At 46.1% G+C, this 21062-nt stretch overlaps 1 protein-coding gene across 1 annotated transcript in view; it reads left to right on the top strand.

Moving 5' to 3' along the window:
* Positions 1–21062, top strand: part of VAC14 (VAC14 component of PIKFYVE complex) — a 1984055-nt gene that overhangs the window by 1783694 nt on the left and 179299 nt on the right. Inside the window, exon 19 of the mRNA XM_078670682.1 lies at positions 2671–2821. Within this exon, the coding sequence (XP_078526808.1) occupies positions 2671–2821 (151 nt within the window). The remainder of the gene's footprint in view (positions 1–2670; positions 2822–21062) is intronic.

Below are 21062 nucleotides of genomic sequence, written 5' to 3'. Positions count from 1 at the left end.
ATCAAAGGAAAGACAAGTCGAGGCCTACAACCAAGCCGGCCGGCCGCAATGTGCAAAATAGTCAGGAGTCACCAGGCAAATATTACATAATCAATCAACACAAAGTAGAGGCCGTACAATCGTAGAAGTGGAAAATTACAGAAACCAAAGGGCTAAAACACAGGAGTAGTAAGGTTTAATTTTATAATATGGGGAGAAGACATATGACAGGCTCACTTTCAATATGGAGGCATCCGATATCCCAAACCAACCTCAACATTAATAAGGGGGCATGGAAGCAAAAGATCGGGGGGACAATACAATGCATTCAAGAAAATCAGGATACGTGAGACACAATCAGCCCCTGAGCATTATCATCGTAACATGCCCGCCACCCAAGACACTACCAAGCCCGAACAGCGGGATCGGAAAAACAATGCATCAAAACCAGCCCGTCATAATAACCTCTGGGGCACAGGAAGGAAAAAAAAAAAAGGGGGGGGGAACGAAGTGGGGAAGGGGAAGAGGAAGGATGAGATAAATGGAGGGAAGACAAAATAAAACAATAAAAGGAAAATAAAAAAATATGAAAAAACGAAAGGAAGAAGACACGCCGACACAGGCCCCCCGTGGCGGGAAGACAGGAGACAAAAGGAGTAGCGGCCCAAGTGGGGGTATGGCGATCGGGGAGAAAGATAGCCGAAACATAGCAGGAGGATGATCGACGCCACACCCCCCACCCGAAACACACCACAGGAGGTCGGGACAGACGCGACCTCACGAAAAAGAGATACAAAAGGGCCATAGAACCAGAAGACAAACAAAAATAGAGCCCAACCCACCCGTCCCACCCTGCACCCCTGTAGAAGGCTATGGCCCACCCTTCAAACAGCGTGCCTGTCGCCCTAAACCAGAACCCGAAATATAGCGAGAAGTAAGAGAGAAGAAAGAGACAAAAAGGCAACAAAAGCGGAAAAAAGAAGACAGGAGGGAGGAGCAGAATAACCATAATCCGAACGGGCGGCCGCAGCCCTCCGCCCAACCAGACAAGCACAATCAAAAACAGACCAGGACGACACCCCATCACGTGCCACAAAACATTAGGAGAAGGGGACCTCCCATCTTTCCACGATTAAAAACAATTATGCTACTAAATCGTATACCGGGAATCAAACGGAAGTCGTACATTTCACCCCCAACCCTTTCGAGCGACAAACCCCACCCACCACATGGCAATGTAAAACCACATACTAAGTACTGAATCAGCATGTAATTGAGTGGAATGGTGACTAGCATAGTTACGTGGGGGGTAGATAGATCCACAAGGGAGCAATAGTCCAAACAGAAAGTATCGATGCATCAAATATCGCAGCATGAGCAATGAAAAACAGGAGTTCAGTTGCGCCACTGGAGCAGGAGAGGTGGCCCCAAGTATAGACACAGGCAAAGTCATCGAAGCAGGCACAGTCGGTAGTCCACCAATAGTTTCAGGCAACAATGTCGAACAGGGTCGTAGTACAGCATCCAAGTCCCCGGGGTCCGAACCTTGAAAAGCAGGGCGCCCCAAAGTCACCGACACACTAGACGATCTTCGATCAGTGGCGGAGACACTCAAGTCAATCGAGGGGGGCGAGGCAATGAAGTCTTCGAAACAAGAGGGCGATAAGAAGAAATGGCCGCCCAAAATGGCGGCAGATCGTGGCGTACCCACCGAGACGCCCAGGGCCAGGGAAGCGTGTAGGGATCTCAGGGCGTCCAGGATATCTCTGACCGTCGGTTCACGTCCACCAGATCCGCTCCCCACACCAATAGGCAACACGGGCCCGCCGCCACAGGGTGATTCTCGTTGCAGAGGGTCGGCCGCCATTTCGTGAATCAGCCCAATCGCCGCTCACCAAGACCCCCGGAAAGAACAGTTCTCAAATGTAGGACTTTACAAGCTCCGGGGGTCCCAGCAAGGGCGGCCTCGATGCCAAATGGATATCCTCCCGAGACGGGTCTCCGCCAGCACCAGCACCGGTGCCCCAATCAAGCGGAGTCCGGGCCCCGAGGACCAGGGTCGCCGGACAAAGCAGCGGCGGGGAGAGACCCCCTCTCAGACTCAGGTCCCCGGCCCTCTCACCCACGTCGGCCACGCGGCCACCAGGGCAGGCCCGGGTCAGGATCGCCGGGATCTTCGCACATCGGCTCCCAACGCTGGTTCTCGCTCTCGGCCGGGGCCGAGAGCCGTCGGATCCCACCGGCCAGGTCCCGGTCCAAGTTTCGCAGAGGCCCCGATCTCTCAGAGGCCACAACTCCGGAGCCACTGCACACCGAGACCCCGGGGTCGGATGGTAAGTACAAACAAGCCGTTATGTTTCCGATGCCCCAAAAATGTGTCGTCCCCGGACAGGATGGAAGACAGGATCTATGTTTACACTTTTGAAGCAGTTTCAAAATGTTGTGTGGGTTGCCTTCAAACTATCTCCAGGTAGGGATGCTTGATCCCGGGAAGCCGGTCCTCTCAATGTAATGACCCAGGAGATCACTTCCAGTGTCAGACTATCTGGGCTGCTCTTCAGCCTGAGAGCGTGTTGTGGCCTCTGTGACTGCATGCTGGATTTTCAGTGTGTGCTCAGCCCTGAGTAAAACTATCATGCAGTGTGTCGTGTAGATGTAATGGTGTCTCAGCATGCTTGTTTGTCTCCTCAGATCTGCGCTTGCAGCTGCTGGATGTGGAGAACAATCCATACCTAATTAAGGCCCTGTACGGGCTCTTGATGCTCCTACCTCAGAGCAGCGCCTTCCAGCTTCTGTCGCACCGACTACAGTGCGTCCCTCATCCGGATCTCATGCACTGCACGTGAGTAGGCGGCAATTCTCCAGCTCTGGGATTTGGCACAAGGAGGGAACTTTCAGCCACATTGCGCTTCTTTGACATTGGTCACATTTCCATTGATCGTGATTGGGTGGAGCACTTAAAATTAGTTTATCGACTTTCTAACTGACATAACAATATGCCACTTTTTTCCAAATCCTGCACGAGGAAGCAGATGTAAGGTTCTTGATTTAAATATAGTAATGGACTTCGCAGTTTCACTTGGTGATAATTCCTTACCAAGATTGTGATTTTGTTATCAAACTCCCTTTATTATTCCCTCCTACTCATCATTTCTCTTGAATTCTGTCGACTGCAAGTGAGTAGGATTTATCAGCTTGACTACTTTGGTGACCGAAAGCAGTAGATGACCAGACACAATGTTTGTTGACTGAGTTCTTTACTTAGGATGAACTGAATCTCTTTGGGCAATAGCAGCCTGTAGGAAAATTCCCTTTTTATGTGGTCACCCCTTTTTTTGTTTGTTAATTTTATTGCTGGTGTTTGATTGTGAACCCTAGGACACTGCTGTCTAGTGCCCAGGACACCTGATTGGTTTATATAACTTCCTATTTGTCCCTAGTATATGGTCTGATTTTTCCTTAGCATCAAGAGGGTCTTGTTCTCCAAAGAGGCAGGGGGTTTTGGGTGGTGGTTGTTGCTGTCGTTGTGATAGCGAGAAAGGTTGAAAATACTGCGCTGCCTCCGCCCACAGGTTTTTGATGTTGCACTTGGGGCAGAATTGGGAAGGCGTAGGTTCCACTCCACCCTCCGCTAGGCACTTTCTGACAATACAACCTGTATTTTGTCGAAGGCTGTTAACTTCTGATCAGTGCTGGAGTTAAGGTCGCAGATCACCAAGGAAGAGGTTGCACAGAAAGGTTTGCCCGTTGTCTTTAGAGTCATTGATCTTTAAGTGTCAAACAGCTGGCCACGAAAATCAGTAAGAATATGTAGGTTTTTGAGCTCACACTCGAAATGTCTGAATGCAATAGCAGAAGAAAACAATCGGAGGTGGAGCCTGTGTCCTTGTCCACTCTGGACTATGGTAGGAATCAACATTCTTGAGACTACAACTTCTTCGAACAAAAACAAGCTTCAAATGCGAGCCCAACACTAGATGATAGAAATTGCAAACCATGTGTATCTTCAGCCGCACATGCTATAAATATGAATTTACCCTAGGCTACTAGTTCCTGGGGATATTAAAAGATGACTCAGTGAGGTAGCTGATCAACTCCTCCATTTCCTAGCTGTTCAACTTCTCAATTTCCTCCCAACAGGGCGGTCGCATTAGGACAGCAAGTCAACAGAAATGACAATCCTCCACTGTGTGGCAGCCCTCACCACACACGTATCAGCAGCATCTTTCTTTTCCTCTCTTTTTCCAGTGGAGGAGCATCTCATATCACCTGTGCTGAGGCACGTTTTCTCGCAACATGCACCCCTACAAGTCCGGTGGGACATGGCCTCTGATGCAGACAGGGCCATCTGGAGATGCTTTCAGCTTTTTTCCAACCAGGGGTGCCAACTGTCACCTTCACTGGGTCTTCGCAATTTTCCATATCTGTCTTAAGCATACCACTAAGCATTGTGAGTTCCTTTAACTGACCTCTGTCTTGGAGAGGGTTTCTATGAAAATGTCATCCTCCTTCTGAACTACAAATGGAGCTGTGCAGCCCTCTGCATTATCATGTGAGACTTGGTAGTATCATAAAAAGTGAAGGCCTTATCCGAATAGGGTGTCCAGGTCTGGGTTGTTTTGAAGGTGGATGTGGTAGTCTTCCCAGGGATCCTTCCCATCCTAAGCGCTGAGGGTTCATAGTAAAGGCCCCCACGATGGTACAGATTGCCTGTTCAGAATCTGTATGATCTAAACTTGGAGGGGACTGTGGAGGTTCGGCTGTGCGAGGGTGTGGGTGTGCTGGGTGAAGTGTAGTAACCCATAGGGCAGTAGGTAGTGGTGTTGGGCTGGTGGCTCTGTCCCTAATCCTATTTGTAACAGGTCGAATGATTGGCTCATACTGGACCTGCTCTTCAAAAGTAAGCCTCCACCTTTTGACATATGGAATGCAGAATGTTGGTGCTTTTATGAAGGGGGCCTGGTGAGTATTTTCCCCACGGATGTGTGTATGAAAATTTCTGTTTAGGGAACTACAACATGATGGTCCCCGCGCGTGAATCAAAACTTTGAGTTGAGGGTTCTATGGGGCTAGCCTGGTTGGTGGTCTCAGTGTCTACTTTTGATCCAAAGGAGGTTTATCGGTGCCTCTGGTTCAGTGTGGCAGTTGGTGCGGCTCTGCACCCCTTATGATGGCTTGCTCAGAGTTGAGGCAGTCTATTGGTGTTGAGCAATGTCTGCCGTCAGAGCCAGACCCAAAGATCAGTGCCTTTTAAGAATTGAGTCATGACTCAACACCTTCTGAAGCTGTGCTCTAGGACCCCCTGGCAAACCTTTTGGGGTTGCACTTGTGTGTGAGGAGGAATAGAGGTCCTGTGTGTGGTTTTCATGTTAGGTCCTGTGGGCGTAAGGCACAAAGCTCTTCTCTCTTGTGCTCTTCCTCAGAGGACAGCACCTCCAGGCTCTCGAGTCATTGCGCCAGTGGCAGCTCAAGGAACCTGCATCCTCTGCCTTCTTGCTAAAAATATCAAGGAGATTGGGCAACTCATTGTGCCACATCTTATGGTGTGCTCAGCACCGAGGACTTTGGTATTGAAGAGTATTTTTTGCAACAAAAGGCCTTGTCATCTTCCTCGTGGTCGAGGACCAAGCACATACTTCATAACCGTTATTGGTCCAACCAGGGAAATATTGTATTACAACTGGGAGAAATCTGGAAGGGTGTTCACTCCATAATATCTGCCCCACAGTCATTCTCTGCATACGACCAAAATCCTCAAGAGAGTTCACAGTCCAGTGAGTTATTGGTCGCAGGGTGTCAGAGGAGGTCTGTTCCTGGAATGGCGTTCTAGGCAGCTGACACTCAAGAAAGTTGCTGGGGTTCTCTTATCTTTGGGATCAAAGTTTCAAGGCTAACACCCGGTAGAAGCTGCCACCAAGTAGCATAGGTGGGGCTGGGAAGGGTAGAAAAATAAATGTACAAAAATTACTTACCTTGCCACTGTACTGCCGCCTCGCCTCGCGTCGTCCTCTTCTGTTCCTTTTTGAAGCAGGAAGCACAAACAGGCTCCCCTAGCCAATCGCAACGCTGCAATACAGTGTTGTGATTGGTCTGAGTACCAGATAGGCAGTAGGAACCTGTGCATGATCCTCACTAGGCTGTGTATTACAGCCTGATGGGAACATGCAAAGTACGCATGACTTGTTTCACCGTGTTTCACCGCTTTAGACGCCGGATAACGGAGGCTCCTCCCAAACACTTTCGACCTTGCAGCCTGCATTGCAGTGCCAGGCATTGGGTGGATTCTCCCCTGTCTAGAGGACTGCACTTACTGATACTTGGATATACACACCTGGAAGATCTCTGATTAATTAATTATTCTGAACTGCATTCTAGCATCACTGTAAATACAGATGCCATACCTGTATGGCTGATGCGCTAGGAATCAATCTCACATTACCATTGGAATGATTGGAATCATTTGATTACAAGAAATAGACCTTGCCCTGAAGAAGTCCTTTGTTTATTGGACGAAACGCGTTGGCTGATTTTGATGAATAATCATATGAAGCAACAATAAATAAAGAAACACTACTGGAGTGTTCGGGAATTATTGATAGGGAGCTACGAAACATCTATGTGTTAATATGTTCTTTTCTGTTCTTATGTGGTGCAGCTCTGGTTTGTATGTATAAAAGTGTGCATGACTGTTTGACCAACCCAAGACCGCTGGCCAAACATTGATGTGCACTCAAGTGCCCACCACTCTTCCCCTTGCTGGCTGTGCCACAGCCAAGCCCTCCCCATAAAACATAAAAATAAAATGATAATAACATACTGTTATTATCATTTTACTGCAGTGGGGCGATGTTCCTCCGCCGTTGCGGAAGAGCCGCCGCTGCTGGCACTCAAGTTCCCAGTGAGGAAGTGACATTGATCCTGAAGCTGTAACTGCAAACACAACAATGATGGACAGAATGTGGATCAATGTCACACATTCACCCCAGTCCAAAGATCTGGGCCCAAATCCATCGTTTTTCCACTCCACACCACCCTGGGTTAGACAATGGCGATATGCAAATCAGCGCTGACGCTGTGCCCCATGGGAACAGTCCAGTCCGAACTACAAAAGCCATGTCCTTCCCAGAACGGAAACAAGCATCCGAGGACCGGCCCGGTTTCGAGGTAACACCTCTCTTCAGCCCGGCTAGCTTGATTCCAGTGGTGTGGAGTGCCTGGGACTCACGTCTGAGCATCCCCAGTACACTTAGAGCGGTAACTGCAAACACAACAATGATGGACAGAATGTGGATCAATGTTACACATTCACCCCAGTCCAAAGATCTGGGCCCAAATCCATCGTTTTTCCACTCCACACCACCCTGGGTTAGACAATGGCGATATGCAAATCAGCGCTGACCCTGTGCCCCATGGGAACAGTCCAGTCCGAACTACAAAAGCCATGTCCTTCCCAGAACGGAAACAAGCATCCGAGGACCGGCCCGGTTTCGAGGTAACACCTCTCTTCAGCCCGGCTAGCTTGATTCCAGTGGTGTGGAGTGCCTGGAACTCACGTCTGAGCATCCCCAGTACACTTAGAGCGGTAACTGCAAACACAACAATGATGGACAGAATGTGGATCAATGTCACACATTCACCCCAGTCCAAAGATCTGGGCCCAAATCCATCGTTTTTCCACTCCACACCACCCTGGGTTAGACAATGGCGATATGCAAATCAGCGCTGACCCTGTGCCCCATGGGAACAGTCCAGTCCGAACTACAAAAGCCATGTCCTTCCCAGAACGGAAACAAGCATCCGAGGACCGGCCCGGTTTCGAGGTAACACCTCTCTTCAGCCCGGCTAGCTTGATTCCAGTGGTGTGGAGTGCCTGGGACTCACGTCTGAGCATCCCCAGTACACTTAGAGCGGTAACTGCAAACACAACAATGATGGACAGAATGTGGATCAATGTCACACATTCACCCCAGTCCAAAGATCTGGGCCCGAATCCATCGTTTTTCCACTCCACACCACCCTGGGTTAGACAATGGCGATATGCAAATCAGCGCTGACGCTGTGCCCCATGGGAACAGTCCAGTCCGAACTACAAAAGCCATGTCCTTCCCAGAACGGAAACAAGCATCCGAGGACCGGCCCGGTTTCGAGGTAACACCTCTCTTCAGCCCGGCTAGTTTGATTCCAGTGGTGTGGAGTGCCTGGGACTCACGTCTGAGCATCCCCAGTACACTTAGAGCAGTAACTGCAAACACAACAATGATGGACAGAATGTGGATCAATGTCACACATTCACCCCAGTCCAAAGATCTGGGCCCAAATCCATCGTTTTTCCACTCCACACCACCCTGGGTTAGACAATGGCGATATGCAAATCAGCGCTGACCCTGTGCCCCATGGGAACAGTCCAGTCCGAACTACAAAAGCCATGTCCTTCCCAGAACGGAAACAAGCATCCGAGGACCGGCCCGGTTTCGAGGTAACACCTCTCTTCAGCCCGGCTAGCTTGATTCCAGTGGTGTGGAGTGCCTGGGACTCACGTCTGAGCACCCCCAGTACACTTAGAGCGGTAACTGCAAACACAACAATGATGGACAGAATGTGGATCAATGTCACACATTCACCCCAGTCCAAAGATCTGGGCCCAAATCCATCGTTTTTCCACTCCACACCACCCTGGGTTAGACAATGGCGATATGCAAATCAGCGCTGACGCTGTGCCCCATGGGAACAGTCCAGTCCGAACTACAAAAGCCATGTCCTTCCCAGAACGGAAACAAGCATCCGAGGACCGGCCCGGTTTCGAGGTAACACCTCTCTTCAGCCCGGCTAGTTTGATTCCAGTGGTGTGGAGTGCCTGGGACTCACGTCTGAGCATCCCCAGTACACTTAGAGCAGTAACTGCAAACACAACAATGATGGACAGAATGTGGATCAATGTCACACATTCACCCCAGTCCAAAGATCTGGGCCCAAATCCATCGTTTTTCCACTCCACACCACCCTGGGTTAGACAATGGCGATATGCAAATCAGCGCTGACCCTGTGCCCCATGGGAACAGTCCAGTCCGAACTACAAAAGCCATGTCCTTCCCAGAACGGAAACAAGCATCCGAGGACCGGCCCGGTTTCGAGGTAACACCTCTCTTCAGCCCGGCTAGCTTGATTCCAGTGGTGTGGAGTGCCTGGGACTCACGTCTGAGCACCCCCAGTACACTTAGAGCGGTAACTGCAAACACAACAATGATGGACAGAATGTGGATCAATGTCACACATTCACCCCAGTCCAAAGATCTGGGCCCAAATCCATCGTTTTTCCACTCCACACCACCCTGGGTTAGACAATGGCGATATGCAAATCAGCGCTGACCCTGTGCCCCATGGGAACAGTCCAGTCCGAACTACAAAAGCCATGTCCTTCCCAGAACGGAAACAAGCATCCGAGGACCGGCCCGGTTTCGAGGTAACACCTCTCTTCAGCCCGGCTAGCTTGATTCCAGTGGTGTGGAGTGCCTGGGACTCACGTCTGAGCTGATTTGCATATTGCCAGTGTCTAACCCAGGGTGGTGTGGAGTTAAAAAAAAAACGATGGATTTAGGCCCAGATCCTTGTACTGGGGTGAATGTATGACATTGTTCTACATTCTGTCCATCAACTGTGTTTTTTGCATTGATCCTGGAGCTGGCACCCGAATGTCTAAACCTGATGGTGAAAGAAATCAATTCTGAGGTGGAGTCTTTGTCGTGGTGCACTGTGGCCTTACAGAGTTGCAACAGATTTTCAGGCTCGAAAAAAACTTCAAAGAGAAAAAAAACCTGCAAACATCTACCCCCAACACTAGATTGAAGGAGTATGCAGAGAGCATGTGCATCTACGGACATACATGCTTACTCAACTCGAATTCCACTTCCACTGCATATTTTTGACAAGGCAATCCTGCTGTGAGTGTCCATGAATCTCAGTATCATGACACTTATAGCACTGTTCGAAGTGCATTTCACTCATTACATTTCAGTATTTTTTTTAATAAAACCCATCTTTCTGATAAATAATTAAAGGGGTTAATGTGTAAAGTAGTGATATGTTTAACCTAAATATACTGAATTCAAATCCCCAAAGGGTCAAGTCTTTTGAGGTTGGTAACCTTTCTTTTCTTGGTAGTGCCCTTTTTGCAGGATGACCCCCAACTTTTTGCTAGATTTAGTACTGGTACTGACTCTGAACACTGGGGTGCTGCCGTCCAATGCCCTATGTATGTATTTGTCCCTAATATATGGTACTTGAGTAATCCAGGGTCTGGATGTTAAGTGTTATTAGTGGACTTCAGCACCTACTGTGCCACCACTAAAATGACAATGCAAAATGTATCTCCACCATGTCCTTGCAGCCTAGGTATGCAGTATTAAAACTGCTAGTTCAAAAGGCAAAATAAACCTTTTGCCAAGTCTAAATCTTTCTTTTTGATACTTATAAGTCACCCATACGGTAAGTCCTAAGTGCCCATTGTGTAGAGTGCAAGGTACATAAAAAGTAGGACAAGTACATTTTATGTTTCACATGTCCTGGCAGTGATCAACCTCCAAAGTTGTTTTTCACTGTGGCTAGGCTGGTTCTCCGATAGAAAAACACTGGCTTATAGTATAACACCTAATAGTGCTTAACTTCAGGTTGGAAGTAACTATAAAAAGGATTCAAGCACTCATTTTAATATTAATTTCAAATCCAACTTAATGGTCAAGTTGGATTTTAAATAACTATTTTGAAAATGACACTTTTACAATACTGACATTTTCATGCCTCCGACGGGTGTGCCTTTCTGCCAGTGTTCATTGTCACGAAGAAACTGAATGGCTCCTTGATTAAGTGTGAAGTGTTTCCCAGAGCTGAGACATAGGGAGAGGGGGTTGTCCTTGCCCTGACAAGATGGCCATCTGGACTGTGCCAAGGATCTTAATTAACTTCAACGGTTGTCTACCCGTTCACGGTCAGATGTAGCTCTCACCTGGGCATGTCCTTGTTTTTGTTCTGCTAACCAGCTAGACCCCAATCTCAGTGGGAGAGGTAAAGCCCCCAGAACTGGTTTGGAGTGACCACAGAGGACAGTTTGACCATTATCATAGCTGCACGTCTGGGTTGACAGAGGGAGCTCTGAACAGAGGAAGAAAGGTTTTGCCATACTGGATTTATGTAGAAAGGGACACTGTAGGATAGTTTACAGTAAAACACACAGGAAGTGTGGGAAAAGCATGTAGGGTCACCCCTGGAAATGTATACCCTTTATTGGTTAGGGAGCGGCCAGCAGTTTCTCCCACCCACAGGCTGGCACTGGGCATAAATGTGGCACCCCAGTACCCTCTTCAGATCGCCTCTTCGACTGTGGAAGATAGAAGAAACACTCTCACCTCCTGTTGTAACATGTGAGGAGAAGCCATGGGGCTGGAATTGCTCCTACTTGTACCCAGGAATAAAAAGGGGACTCCAAGGGCCCAACTTTTCTAAAAGGCTCAGCTGACCAGTTCTAACTGGACCTGCCATGAACTCCACTGATGGCTTCTCCTGGAGTGAGTCCTGACTTCTAAGTGGGATCCATAAGATCCTGGGGTCCTTAGATAAGTGTCAGATTGTACTCCTCCTGCCTAACCCTAAGAGCTGAGACTTCCAAGCGTTTTCAAGACTTTTTGTCTGTAGAATCGACAGAGAAACGGGACAACCCTGCCAAGTCAATCTGATGGAAGTCTGTTGCCGCTGGGTCAAAGATTCAGGTTCCTCCCGCTCGCAGCTTTTCTACAGTAGCAAATTTGTTTCAGAGAAGGTACATTTGCTACCTTTGTCCGGTAAAGATTTCTGCCTTCGGACGTAGTCATTTTTTTTTAGCTTGGATTCCTCCAAAGAGGCAAGGCTGCAAGCTGTAGCCAAACATGGCTCTATAATCTCACTTACAGATGGATTGCTTCGTAATCGATGCCAGTGTTTTTTGAGAACTTTTTTAATATGGTGGTGGCCTTGATTAAAGTTTTTTTTATAAATCTGACCTATTCCTTGTCTTTTTGGGGCTCCTTAACGGTAATGATAAAAAGTGGATTTATACATGTTTCCAATTTTAGCCCCCATATGCAATATGCAATGTGAACTATGTGAATTTTTTATCCGAAAGCCAGTGTTTTCTGCTTTGCCCCTAAAGATGCAGGCAGAAGGGCGAATAGTGCACCCTTTAGAGCGGAAGAAATTGTTCTTGATTGAATGTGAAGAAGTTATTGTAAAGACAGAATTCTAGCATCTCCAGAATAATTTTGTTCAGAATCCAATGATGGGCGGATCTGGGTGATAATACCTTTTTGTGGCCCGAAGACCATATTGTTTTCAGCCGGAGGTGTATTGACTGGTAAGTTCTATGGTGGTAAAATGAAAGTCTTGTTGTCATTGGATATTATTGAGTTGATCCACTGTGTCCTTAGTGTTTCTCATAAAGGATGGTAGAGCTTTTATGCATGGCTGATAATCCTCTACCCTTGATCAGATTGAATCAATGCCTGATATTGTAAGGTCGACTGGCGGCAGGAAGCCACCCTTGTGTATTTAGGGAGCATGTAGAATGTGGCTATTTTGGGATGTGCCACAAATAAGAGGGTTTTCTTTTCCAGAGTTAGAAGACCTTCTTTATGTGAACTGTTAATTTGGAAAGTAGTTCCTTTTGAATTCTTGGGGTTGGATTTTCAATCCTTCTCCGATAACTTGTAGTAGCTGATAGTTATCTTTGTGCTTCTATGATACAGTCATCAGGGTGTAGAAACACTACATTGCCTACCTTCTCAGCTTCTTGTATTATGATATGCAGAGTATTGTGACGTTTTTGGATTTCTTATTTGTTCAGAGTTAGGAATGGATGGTAAGTATTTATTTTTCTTGTTCGGGCCAAAGTGGTGTTCTAAGTCGTTAATGGCAGCTGTGCAAAACATAAAATAAGACAATGCTGCATTGCTGAGTGCTTCATTTGAGCCGGTTGTTTCCGGTGCTCGGCACCGGCACTTAGTTGTCAACGCCTGCACTTATAAGCGCCACCACATGATGGCGCTGTTTATGCAATTAAAAGACGAGCAGACCAACTGTTGTTTATTAATTCAATATACATTAAATCAACTAATACCAGCTGCTAAAGCCATTCTTTTATCTTTGGGGGCCTCCAACCATCTGAAATGTCACACATGTAGCAGTGTGATGGTTAGTAGTTGTGTAGGTATTGTCATTGGCAGCGGCAATGGGTGGTGCAAGCTATGGTGGCCTCCTGACGCGGGGCCTGGCACTTTTTTTTGTTATTTTTTTTGTTTACAAATAAAGCACTGCAAAGCCATACCCTCACATGTCACCACATCAACCTCCACTGCACTGCATATTAAAATTCCAAACCATTCCATAATATAGCCCATCACTCAACACGCTACCACAGGGTGCCCTTTTGTAGCACTATTAACAAAATAACACCATTCAGCAACATACCTAACCAGACCATTCTTCACCCTAACATAAAATACCATGGAGACCTGCAACAGACTGCGCCAAGAGACACAGTGTGTACCATGCAAATGTTTGCCATCACCCACCCAGGGAATCATAATTGCCACATACAACTTACCTTAACTGGCATAGGTGGAATGCTTTAAGGCTTGGACACAACCTCGACCTCCATGGCACATTCTGCAATGAAAACTGAAGCACAGTTCCGAAGGGTTTGGTTGAAGAATCCAAGATCTGCTTCCATCAGTGGCGGACCTAAGAAAACCACTGACAGTACAACTCACATCAAACAAACTTCTTCAAACCAGAGGGAGTTCAGGTGACACTCTCCATCCTCTCAAAGAACCATGTTTATAATGAACCCACAAAGCGCAGACCTTAAGTTGGCCCGTGAACCTACTGCAGGAACAGAAGTTGGCACACTTTGAGCTTCAGAAACTGAATAGCATAACATGCGGTTTGACATAACCAAGCCTTCAATAGAGCTCCTGTCCCCGGATCTTTTCAGGTCTGGCTTGACTGCTCATGTGTCTGCAGGACGTGTTACACATTATTTTGTAAAAAAAAATAGTGGGCTTACGCTCCACAAAGAGGAGTACTCTCTCCCCACACGCTTTTGCTATTCGGTGATTATTACCGGTTTCCAGGAAGTGTTTACAAGGGAATGTATGACGGTGTTGTACTCGTTATCTATCCTGGGGGGTTGTTAGACGTATGCCTCAGTATGTCTTCTGTTTCTATTAGGTAGCGTCACTTGGAATGTTCATATGTTATTTATATGACGTCACTGTCATCTGCGTGACAGATGACAGCTGACTCCCGATGAGATTAATGTTATTCCCGCTCTCTGCGGGCCCTTGTGTTTATACAATAAATCTACAAATGACAACACATCTGCTTCTGTCGTGTTGTCACACTACAATTGGCGACGAGGGCTGGTGTACAAGGGCCTGCGAAATTAATTGATGGAAGCGAGCTCGATTGAAGGAACTTGCGATCGGAAAAAAAAATAAGGAGCACTTTAAAAAGAAGTGAGTTCTCAGCGGGATACAGCGAGCGCTGCTTGAATTGATATCTTGAACATTTTTGAAGCTCGTAAGCGCGATTGTAAGCGGAATGAGAGAATCCGAGGATATTGTTTAAAGCGAAAAATCAAATGGTTACCTGTATGTAACGTGACTGTGCAGTTCGATTGAAGAATTGGCAGGTTGAGATAAAGTAAAACCCGCTTTTCCTGGAAAAAAAAAAAACTATTGTGTGAGACTTCGGCGCTTCGCTGACAGGGCAACAGCTGAGGCGTCAGTCAATTACCTCAGCTGTGCCGCGTGAAGCATGCCGGGTGTGTAACCGTATTGGTTAGCAGTGGCACACGTCACTGAACGTGTATGGCGTGCGGCCATTTTGGAAAAAAAAATACTGAAACTGACAGAAATAAAACGAGCGCAGAGGAGTCAATGCTCGTGAAATAAACATCGCGCATGAGGAGAATTAAATGAGCATTATTCACGCAGCAAAACGCAAGTAAGCACTGAGCAATAAAGCTACAGGAAAATAAAACACATAAGCTAAGTAAAGAGGAAAAGTACTGTGGAAAGTAAATAAAAGGTTCATGATAATATTAAGCATAACATGGCTGAGTTTAACAACATATGTGCTCCTCCTCGTTTTTTGGATGAACCTGGCAAGCCCACAATGAAATGGAAAAAGTGGGTGAGAGCTTTTGAGAATTACATCATATCAATAGATGGTAAGGCTTTTGATGCTGAAAGAAAATGCTCTTTGTTGTTTGGGCTTTTGGGAAAAGCAGGTCAAGATATTTTTGACAGCCTGCCTGAGTATGAGAGTCCACCGGGAGTATTTGTGCCTTTAAATGAATATCAGGAAGCGTTGAAAAGGTTAGAAAGGCAATTTGATGAGGAGAACAATATCATGGTGGCCAGACATAAATTTGCCCAAAGGAAACAACAAGAAGGAGAAAGTGTGGAGGACTATGTGGCATGTCTAAGGGTTTTGGCAGTGGAATGTGAATATGATGAAATGACGGATGTGTACATAAGGGACCAGATAGTTTTCTACTGCTACACCAAAAAGGTGCAAGAAAGACTGTTGGCATGCAAAAGACCAACTTTACAAGAAGTCATAGACATTGCTAGGGGTATCGAAAGATCTTTAATTTCCACTAAAGAATTGTCATCAACAACAAGTAATACTAATGTGTTTTATTTACAGGATAAACGGAAATTTGATGGTAGAGCTAGTGAAAAGAATGTAAGTGAAAGAAAGATGGGAGGTAAGCAGTTAAGCTGTTTTAGGTGCGGATCAAATGAGCACTTAGCTGATTTTAAAAACTGTCCTGCAGTAGGGAAAAAGTGCTTAAAATGTAAGAGATATGGTCATTATACCACCTTTTGTAAAACAAAAAGAATAAATAGTAACATGAGTATAAACGCAGTAGGAAGTTTTGATGAAGAAATGTGTGAGAATATTGTTCTGTATGTGGAAATGGAGGAAGGTAAGATAAAGGGCCCAATAAGTGATGTGAAAATTGGAAAGGTTGAACTAAAGTTCACAGCAGATTCAGGTGCACCCATAACAACAATATCTGATACCCTGTTTGAAGAAAAGTGGGAAGGTGTACAATTAATAGAATCCGATGTAAACCCAAAAGCGTTTGGGGAGAAGGAAATAAATATGCTTGGGTATTTCTTTGACACGGTGAGTTTCAGGGGAAGAGTAATTGAAACAAAGATTTATGTAGCAGAAAAGGGGAGGATATTGGTAGGATGGAGAGATTTAGCCCAACTAGGGGTGGTATTGGTTCCAGGGGCGAAAGACCCGGTGATGCTAAGAGAAGAATGGATGAATAGCATATGTATAGAAAAATGTGAGGATGACTTAGAATCTGTTTTTGAAAAACATAAAGAGGTGTTTAAAAATGAAATTGGTTGTGTAATAGGGTTCAGTCACGAGATCAAATTGAAGGAGAATGCCATGCCGTGTAAGCACAAAGTGAGGTCAATACCATTGTCAATAAGAAATGAATTGAGGGAAGCCCTTGAGAAACTGAAAGGGGAAGGTGTAATAGAAGAAGCAGAAGAATCAGAATGGGTTTCTGCTATTGTGGTGTCGAAGAAAAAAAAGACAGGTGACCTCAGGTTATGTGTAGATTTGAGGTCGCTCAATAAAAACATTATTGTAAATTGCCATCCCCTACCCAGAATACAAGACATTCTTCAGTCGACGTCAGGTTCAAAATACTTTTCACTGATTGATTTAAGGGCCGCATATCATCAAGTGTGCCTGTCAGAAGGATCAAAGAAACTAACAACTTTCATTACACCCTTCGGTGCATTCAGATATGTTAGGCTTCCATTTGGCCTAGCATCATCATCAGGAGTTTTCCAGAAACTCATGGATATTCTATTTGGAAAAATGAAAGGGGTGGAAGCCTTTCAAGATGACATTCTTTTGCATTCTAAAACAGAACAAGAGCACATAAAATTGATTGAGACGGTTCTAGATGTACTTGAAAAGAAAGGGATGACAGTCTCGAAAGACAAATGCAAATTTATGGCCAAGGACATTGAGTATTTAGGGCACGTCCTGTCGGCAAATGGTATATTGCCAAAAGAGGATTTAATACAAGCAATAAAAGAGGCCCCAGAACCAAGAAACAAGGAAACACTAAAATCGTTCCTAGGTCTCAGCGAATATTATGCTAAATTCATTGAAAAATATGCGGAAAAAGTAGAACCACTCAGGAAACTTTTGAAAAAGAATGTGGCATATAACTGGAACAGTGAACAAGTTGAAGCGTTCAAAAATGTAAAAAAAGAAATAGCAAAGGCACCGGCACTGAAACCTTATGATCCACAACTGGACAATGTAGTGACTGTGGATGCTAGTAATGAGGGTATTGGTGCTGTTTTTTGTCAGAAAAAGGGAACTGAGGAGAACACAATAGCATTTATTTCTAGAAAGCTAAATGAAACAGAGGTCCACTACAGCACCATTGAGCGTGAAACGTTGGCTTGTGTATGGGCTGTGCATAAACTCAAAGACTACCTATGGGGAAAAAGTTTCACCTTAGTGACAGACCACAAACCATTAGTTTATATGATGGATGGCAAAGGTCGAGGAAACGGAAACGCAAGCTCAAGATTGATTAGATTGATGTCAAAGCTCCAGGAGTTTAATTTCAAGATTGAACATATTAAAGGAGGAAAAAACAGTCGAGCTGACTGTTTATCCAGATTACCGATAAAGGGGCAAACAGATGAAGAACAAGATGACAATGAGTGTGTGGTTGCACACATTGATGCCACATATATGTGTGAAGGATCCATAACTGAAAAGGAATGGGAGGAAACTATGGAAAGGGATAATGTCATGTCTAAAGTAAAAATGTATACACAAACTGCATGGCCACATATCAGGAACCTTCCTAGTGAACTGAGATCTTACCAACAGGTAAACGATGAGCTCACTATAGAGAACGGCTACTTAAAAAGGGGCGAAGTCTTTGTTCCACCATTTGACCTCAGAAAAAGAATCATCAAGATGGCTCACAGGGGGCATCCTGGCACCACGGCAACAAAAATGACACTGAGGATGCATTACTGGTGGCCAGGTGTAGACAGCGAAATCAGGAGCTATGTAGACAAGTGTGAAAAATGCTTAAAATCTGATAAGCATTGGAGAGTTGAGAAGAATGAATTACAAAAGGTGGAAATTCCGGATGAGCCTTGGGCCAAAGTAGCAATAGACTTTGCTGGACCGTTCAACATCTTGCACGATGAGTGCAAGTACCTGATAGTTCTGACAGACTATTATACCAAATGGGTTTGTTATAAGTTTGTAAAGATGGTGACAACAGAAATAGTCATTAAATTCCTTGAAAAAGTGTTTGAAAGTGAGGGACAACCCAAGATCTTGGTGTCAGATAATGGATCACAACTGATATCAAGAGTAATGGTGGAGTTTTTGGAAAAGAGAGGAATTGTTCAGGAAAAAACACCCTTATACAGTCCAAAGAGCAATGGTCAAGTAGAAAGGATAAATAGATTCTTCAAGGAGGGAATCCAAATGGCAATTGCAAACAACATGGATGTAAAAGAATTCATTAAAGTAAAAATCAATGCATACAATAACACACCAAAGGAAGCCACAGGATATACTCCATTTTTCTTGATGAGAGGAAGAGTATGTAACACCATCTTGACACCGAAACTGAGTGGATGGAAAGGAACAGGTGTGGAAATGAGAAAGGTGTGTGATGCGGAACTTAAAGTGAAGGAGAACATAGAGAATAAACAGGAGAAGAACAGTGTTTATTCTGATATGGTGAATAAGGCTAAAGACAAGAACATAGCGCCTGGAGACTGGGTGCTAGTAAGGAAGCCTGGATTGATAAGTAAAGGGGAATCTAAGCTCAGCAAACCCTTGAAAGTTGACAGAGCGTCAGGAGGTGCTGTTTACATTGTTGGAGAAGGGTGGCGCAGTAAGGATGATGTAGTAAGGCTCAAACAAGGGCAAGAAAAAATCATAATGAAGAATAGGGAAGAAGGAGATACTAGTCTTAATGAAAGTGTGTTGGAATGGGATAATATGTCTGGAGGCACAGAACTGTTGGAATCCAGCGTCAGTCCTGGGAGTTCATTAGCATTGAGAGACAGTCGAGGAAGTCGTTCTGTTGGCAGTGGGGATGTTATTCTGGCCCAGGAGGACTATGCCCCAGAAAACAATGCAGAGGTGTTTGGACCCACTGCAACAGGAGCGAGAGACACAGAAATCAATCTCACTGAGGAAATGCCTTCCAGGTTGGGCAGGGTTATCAAGCTGCCGACAAGGTTTAAGGACTATGTTATGGAGTAGTCTTTTGTTATTGTCTTTCATGATGGAAGGGAGATGTTGTACTCGTTATCTATCCTGGGGGGTTGTTAGACGTATGCCTCAGTATGTCTTCTGTTTCTATTAGGTAGCGTCACTTGGAATGTTCATATGTTATTTATATGACGTCACTGTCATCTGCGTGACAGATGACAGCTGACTCCCGATGAGATTAATGTTATTCCCGCTCTCTGCGGGCCCTTGTGTTTATACAATAAATCTACAAATGACAACACATCTGCTTCTGTCGTGTTGTCACACTACAGACGGACTATTGCAAATCTGAGTGTAATCACACTGTATGTCACATCTAATTTCTTGTTTCCTGTATATTCTACGCAATGAGCATTCTTTTTGTGCTTCTTTTTTAACACAGTCAAAACAAATAGAGCAGGTTGTATTGTGATAACAGTATTTAGGCACTTTTGAATATATGTGTTCGCATGGTTTGAAACATTAAAGCACTGTCTATCTACCGGCGGCTTTGCCAGTGCTTGTTTGAATCTGGAGTACATCCCTGCACATCTGTCCATTTGCACTGCTGCATACAGTGCATCTTTCGATGGGGAGGTCTGTAGATGATAAGCCCTGCTTGGGAGTATGGCACGTGCTGAGGGTGTGCTTACACTAGTCTTCTCTTCAAACAGGGTGCGTGCCCCCGCCCACGCCAGACCCCCTTGCCTGGAAAGCATCCCCTATATTTGGAAACCCTCGTAGGGATCTGCCTCTCCCAGAAGCACTTGGCATCCTAGGTGGGAACCTCACTGGTGCTGTCGCCATGGTAACGCTGTCGAGTCGGAGGCTGGGGGGGTGAGATTTATCGTAGAATGGGTGAAAAGGCCTGTGTGATGGCGGCTGTGAGAGAGGCTGACACCCGCGGGAGCCGTTGGGCGCGCGCTGCGTGGCTTACGGCCTGGAGGTGGGCGGGGCCTGGGCGCGCGCGGGGCCCTGACGCTCGACGGATCTCGAGAAACCTGACTGACCTCATATGGCGTTGCGACGAGTCACCACAGCTCTTGTCGAGGGTGCGTTGACGTGGTTTGCACCGTTGTGCAGCTGCACCGCTTGCCTTACTCCATCTATGTACCGAGCATGGCGCGCTCGTGATAGTGGAGATGGTGCGTCTCGCGCTGTGGGGGCACGAAGCTCGGTGTGTTTTCCTGCAGCCCTTCCCTAAAGAAATGTAATTGTCCCCTTACAAGCAGCTTCCCTGGCGGGGCGCTCACCTCATTTGTGAGGCTTGCTGTATGTAGCCTGTGTTCGTGAAGACCCTCGTTACATAAATGGCCGCATTCATCCCTACGCACGAAACGTGTCCAACTAGCGTGCGTCATCTATATCACAGTGTACACACAGGCCGAAGCGTTAGTCCGATGTACCATGGCCGCGCACACCCTTGTTGTGTTGCTTGTCGTACCTGGTGCACACACATGCTGGAGAGTTTGTCGAACCTCGTTCATACATGGATGAGAGGGGTTGTGCTCGTTTGGTGGCTGGCATGACTGACGCACGCACACGCTGGAGGCTTCGTCCTGTCCACTGCATACATGTCTGAGGGGTTGTTATACTCCGTGCATACACTTGCAGGAACTGTAACAGGAACGCATGTCGGAGGGCTCCTCTTGTCTGAGGGAGCAGCCCCAGGCGGACGGGGACGCCATACCCGGAGTGTAAAGTGTTCTGTT

The sequence above is a fragment of the Lissotriton helveticus genome, chromosome 12 (assembly GCF_964261635.1).
Source record: "Lissotriton helveticus chromosome 12, aLisHel1.1, whole genome shotgun sequence".
NCBI classification, from domain to species: domain Eukaryota; kingdom Metazoa; phylum Chordata; class Amphibia; order Caudata; family Salamandridae; genus Lissotriton; species Lissotriton helveticus.
The sequence above is the reverse complement of the archived record's forward strand: the minus strand, read 5'-3'. Positions and strand labels throughout refer to the sequence as shown.